The sequence below is a fragment of the Phyllobates terribilis genome, unplaced genomic scaffold (assembly GCF_046119375.1).
Source record: "Phyllobates terribilis strain yellow unplaced genomic scaffold, ASM4611937v1 Scaffold_192__1_contigs__length_3615891, whole genome shotgun sequence".
Lineage (NCBI taxonomy): Eukaryota > Metazoa > Chordata > Amphibia > Anura > Dendrobatidae > Phyllobates > Phyllobates terribilis.
Window position 1 is genome coordinate 2,367,398 of NW_027362952.1, and position 6,091 is coordinate 2,373,488.

Genomic DNA, 6,091 nt, shown 5'->3' on the forward strand with positions numbered 1-6,091 from the left:
CCCCAGATAGTCCTCCATACAGAATAATGGGTCCCACAAAGTCATCCATACAGAATAATGTGCCCCAGATAGCCCTCCATGCAGAATAATGGGCCCCACATAGTCCGGCACACAGTATAATGGGCACCACATAGTACTCCATACAGTATAATGGGCACCACATAGTCCTCCATACAGAATAATGGGCCCCACATAGTCCTCCATACAGAATAATGGACCCCACATATTCCACCGTACAGAATAATAGGCCTCACATAGTCCTCCATACAGAATGATGGCCCCACATAGTCCTCCATACAATATAATGGCCCTACATAGTACTCCATAAAGAATAATGGCCCCACATAGTACTCCATAAAGAATAATGGCCCCACACAGTCCTCCTTACGGAATAATGGCCCCACATAGTGCTGCATACAGAATAATGGCCCCACACAGTCCTCCACACAATATAATGGCCCCACATAGTCTTCCATACAGGATAATTGACCCCACATAATCCTCCATACAGAATAATGGGCCCCACATAGTCCTCCATACAGAATAATGAGCCCCACATAGTCCTCCATAGAGAATAATGGGCCCCACATAGTCCTCCATACAGTATTATGGGCCCCACATCGTCCACCGTAGAGTATAAAGGGCCCCACATAGTCCTCCATAGAGTAATAGGCCCCAGATAGTCCTCCATACAGTATAATGGGCCCCACATAGTGCTCCATACAGAATAATGGGCCCCACATAGTCCTCCATAGAGAATAATGGGCTCCACATAGTCCTCCATACAGTATTATGGGCCCCACATAGTCCACCATACAGTATAAAGGGCCCCACATAGTCCTTCATAGAGAATAATAGGCCCCACATAGTCCTCCATACAATATTATGGGCCGACATAGTCCTCCATAAAGTATTATGGGCCCCACATAGTCCTCCATAGAGAATAATAGGCCTCACATAGTCCTCCATACAGTATAATGGGTAACACATAGTCCTCCATGCAGAATAATGGCCCCACATAGTCCTCCATAAAGAATAATGGGCCCACATAGTCCTCCATACGGAATAATGGGCCCCACATAGTCCTCCATACAGAATAATGGGCCCCACATAGTCCTCTATACAGTATAATGGGCACCACATAGTCCTCCATACAGAATAATTTGCTCCACATAGTGCTCCATACAGTATAATGGCCCCACATAGTCCTCCATACAGTATAATGGGACCACATAGTCTTCTATACAGTATAATGGCCCCACATAGTCTTCTATACAGTATAATGGGCCCCACATAGTCCTCCATACAGTATAATGGGACCACATAGTCCGTCCTCCTTGCATTATAATGGGTCCCACATAGTCCTCAATACAGTATAATGGGCCCCACATAGTCCTTCATACAGAATAATGGGCCCCACATAGCCCTCCATACAGTACTATGGGCACCACATAGCCCTCCATACAGAATAATGGGCTCAACATAGTGCTCCATACAGAATAATGGGCCCCACATAGCCCTCCATACAGTATAATGGGCACCACATAGCCCTCCATTCAGAATAATGGGCCCCACATAGTCCTCTATACAGTATAACGGGCCCCACATAGTCCTCCATACAGTATAATGGGCCCCACATAGTCCTCCATACAGAATAATGGGCCCCACATAGCCCTCCATACAGTATAATGAACACCACATAGCCCTCCATTCAGAATAATGGGCCCCACATAGTCCTCTATACAGTATAATTGGCCCCACATAGTCCTCCATACAGTATAATGGGCCCCACATAGCCCTCCATACAGAATAATGGGCACCACATAGCCCTCCATACAGAATAATGGGCCCCACATAGTCCTCCATACAGTATAATGGGCCCCACATAGTCCTCCATACAGAATAATGGCCCCACATAGTCCTCCATACAGAATAATGGGCCCCACATAGTCCTCCATACAGTATAATGGACCCCACATAGTCCTCCATACAGAATAATGGGCCCCACATAGCCCTCCATACAGTATAATGGGCACCACATAGCCCTCCATTCAGAATAATGGGCCCCACATAGTCCTCTATACAGTATAATTGGCCCCACATAGTCCTCCATACAGTATAATGGGCCCCACATAGCCCTCCATACAGAATAATGGGCACCACATAGCCCTCCATACAGAATAATGGGCCCCACATAGTCCTCCATACAGTATAATGGGCCCCACATAGTCCTCCATACAGAATAATGGCCCCACATAGTCCTCCATACAGAATAATGGGCCCCACATAGTCCTCCATACAGAATAAGGGGCCCCACATAGCCCTCCATACAGAATAATGGGCACCACATAGTCCTCCATACAGTATAATGGCCCCACATAGCCCTCCATACAGAATAATGGGCACCACATAGTCCTCCATACAGTATAATGGCCCCACATAGCCCTCCATACAGTATAATGGGCCCCACATAGTCCTCCAAACAGAAAAGTCATTTCTCCATTATATTGCTGTATTATGTGTGTAGGATTAATATCCTCTAATACATTTTATTTCTTCATCATTTTATCACTATTTTAGAAACAACTGAGCTGTTGGATCCTGACAGTGTAATCTTAGAGATCCCGGAGATCCAAGAACCTGCCGGTGTAAGTATTATAGAGGTAGATGTCTGTGTATCACCAGATCACGGGGTGTGAATGACCCGTCCAGTATTATCCCCCATATAACCAGGGGACGCCTCTATTATTAGAGGAGATGACACTATTGCATTAGATAATAGCGTTTATATTATAGGGAATCCGTCAGCAGGTTTCTGCTCACCTATCGGATCAGTGACATCAGCTGGGACATAATATAGGAGGAGACGTTTCTGCATCTGGAGATTTTCTCCAGCAGCTTCTAGATCTTAATATCATTTCTTCTTCTTCTTCTTTTCTAGGACTTGATGGAATCATTGATCCCGGCGAGAAAGCCGCGTATGAGCGACTACGAAACATCTAAGCTGATCAGCAGCGGATCTTTTGGGTGAGATTTCAGTTGGCATAAGCCACATTTCTCAGGGTTCCCTATGACAATGCTTCAGCCTCTGTGCTCTGCCATTCAGTGTTATCATAGGGACATGATCTGAGGTGAAAGGTGATAATGTGACCTGGGTGAGGGTCCGGCAGACGTGGCATTGTGCAGACTTCCCATAGGTGATAATGTGACCTAGGTGAGGGTATGGCAGGCGTAGCATTGTGCAGACATCCATAGGTGACAATGTGACCTGGGTGAGGGTGTGGAAGATGTGGCATTTTGCAGACCTCCCACAGGTGATAATGTGACCTGGGTGAGGGTCTGGCAGACTTGGCATTGTGCAGACCTCCCACAGGTGATAATGTGACCTGAGTGAGTGTCCGGCAGACGTGGCATTGTGCAGACTTCCCACAGGTAATAATGTGACCTGGGTGAGGGTCTGGCAGACGTGGCATTGTGCAGACTTCCCATAGATGATAATGTGACCTGGGTGAGGGTCTGGCAGACGTGGCATTGTGCAGACCCTCCCATAGATGGTCTATGTAGTATTATTTCATGTATTTCTAGATGTGGATTTCCAGTAATGGTCGGACTTCTGGTATTAAACATTAGTACAGAAGATCATATAATGACTTCTATAGACGGACTGTTAATAAGGATTCACTATAAACCATGGTTTCTTCTTCTCTCCAGGTCCGTCCACTTAGTTCACCATAAAGACTCACAGAAGATCTTCGCTATGAAGAAAATTTCCAAGCGGGACCTGGATACTCCAAAACATGTGGAAGGGGCCTATCTGGAGAGGGACATCCTGACATTCGCTGACTGTCCCTTTGTGACCTCCATACTCTGCTCCTTCCCTACTAGATCTCACCTGTGTATGGTCATGGAGTATGTAGGAGGTAGGAGATGTACATGTATTATATTCAGCCCATGTCTGCTGACATCTTATCACCGCTCATATCATTAGGACTTGTCCCCGTGGACGGTTACATCCCCGCAGAGCATTTACTATAGATATTATGGAAAGTCATTGATGTGTGTGATCTCCCTGTATGTCCGCACTGAGCACGTCAGTATCGCCAGCTGTAGACGAGATGAGACATCACTCTATTAGTGACATGGACGACATCTCACCATGACCTCAGACTAATATTCTGTGCTCTATACATTATATCTGTATATATTCTCTCCTGCCCCAATGTCTCCGCTCACTTCCCATGATCCATCGTGGTGATCTGCTGTATAAACCCCTCACCGCTCATATTTCCTTTCTTCTATAGGTGGAGACTGTGGGACCCTCCTAAGCACCAGGGGTCCTTTATCTGTCCCCTTGGCCCGTCTGTATTTTGCAGAAGCGATACTTGCTGTGGAATACCTGCACAGCTATGGTGTGTTGCATAGAGACCTGAAACCAGAGAAGTAAGTGCCCCCTGTAGTATAATAAAGGGGGGAAGTTATTTATTACCACACAGCCTGTGAGACTAAAACCATCTTCTCTTTCACAGCCTCCTGATTACACCGGCTGGACACATTAAAGTCGCCGATTTTGGGATTTCAAAAGTTGGTGTCATGATACCAGAAACCAACACCCACAGGGAATCATTGGAGGACATCGCCAGAGAGTTCCAGGACCATGAGGTTGGCATCACTTACAGGAACTTAGATGGTTCTTTACAAATCTCATCACACTATTGTCTCTTCTCTACGTTCTTCATTTCTAGAGAACTTTTCCACTGATATTTTATCTTCTGTCATTGGCTTTTTATGTAGAGAACTTGTCATAATAATCATTTCATCGATTCTTATCTTTATCTTCTGTTGGTTTCCAGGACTGTGGCACCCCGCTCTACATGGCCCCAGAAATCATCCTGAAGAAAGGCTATGGAAGACCTGCGGACTGGTGGTCAATGGGGATCATCCTGCATGAGTTTCTGGTGGGATATGTACCATTTCATGGGGATTCCCTATCTGAGCTCTATAAAAATATTGTCACTGGTAAGTAGAATAATCCGATCATTGCTTTGACTGGTTACATGAATTTACTTATTTCCTCTACTTTATCTTACAGTCCAAAACAGAGGTTTTATTTTCTGTAATTTTCTATATAACAGGAGACATAATTTGGGATTGGGATCGCTCTCCTCCCCCCGATGCTCAGGACCTCATTAATGACCTGCTCAGAACAAATCCTGCACAAAGACTTGGGACAGGTAACTGATATACTGTATTAGTATTAATATTCACTTTTTACAACGAGGACTCATCGCTCCTGTCCATGAGGATCAGCACTCCTCTATCTGCTTGCCTATTTCTAGTTCTCCATAATATAACTTTTAGTTTGTTTCCTTCGGTTTTGTCATTACTTAAGATATACTGTTCAGATATGGAGCAGCCTCTAGCAATGTCCGCATCACTTTTGTTTTTCTTTTTCCAGGAGGAGCATTTGAGATCAAGAGTTATCCATTCCTGAGTGACTTAGAATTTGAAAACCTTCTAAGTCAGAAGCCAGAGTACATTCCTCGGCTGGTGTCAGATATGGACACCAGCTTATTTATCAGTAAGTAGAAGACATCATCTAGACTAAGCGGCTGTTTGTCTCATCTTCCATAATATGTGACAATCGGTTCCCATTAATAGTAGTGATAAATGGTGACTGTGTTATACTGACAACCACTAATAACACTTCATTACCTATGTATTGTAGATCACGCTGATTCAGACAAGCCTATTGTCTCAGGGGAGGAGGACACAAGTGAGGATAATGAGAGCCTTTTCTTCCAAAATTTTACAACATCCTCTAAAAGGCTTTCTAAAGTAAGTGATCAATAAATCCAGAATACATAAAAAGACCTCTAAAAGTAAAAAATAGAATTTCATATCTTATTTTTGTCCTTATTTAGCTCTGTACCACCGTTATCAAGTCCCCTCCAGAGTGTACCCCAGCATCCAGCAGAAACATCTCAGAAATGTAAGTAGATTGTGGAGTCATTACTGGGAGCTCCAGACTAATATATGTGCACAACACCAAATATAGGACATAAATACCATCATATCGAATGCAGCATCCACC

The 6,091-nt window shown here is 44.5% G+C and overlaps 1 protein-coding gene across 1 annotated transcript; it reads left to right on the forward strand.

Moving 5' to 3' along the window:
• Window positions 1–4,532: 4,532 nt before the first annotated feature.
• Window positions 4,533–5,586, forward strand: LOC141213281 (microtubule-associated serine/threonine-protein kinase 3-like). Its single transcript, XM_073665169.1, has 4 exons — window positions 4,533–4,659; window positions 4,851–5,016; window positions 5,133–5,231; window positions 5,456–5,586. The coding sequence occupies exons 1-4, from the start codon at window positions 4,591–4,593 to the stop codon at window positions 5,584–5,586; spliced, it is 465 nt and encodes a 154-aa protein (XP_073521270.1). The 5' UTR covers window positions 4,533–4,590.
• Window positions 5,587–6,091: the final 505 nt, after the last annotated feature.

Excerpts from the sequence above, each read along its gene's own strand:
- LOC141213281 (XM_073665169.1), top strand. The coding sequence starts at position 4,591 with ATGATACCAGAAACCAACACCCACAGGGAATCATTGGAGGACATCGCC. Across the intron at positions 4,660-4,850 it reads GAGAGTTCCAGGACCATGAG|GACTGTGGCACCCCGCTCTA; the intron begins GTTGGCATCACT and ends GTTGGTTTCCAG. Across the intron at positions 5,017-5,132 it reads CTATAAAAATATTGTCACTG|GAGACATAATTTGGGATTGG; the intron begins GTAAGTAGAATA and ends TCTATATAACAG.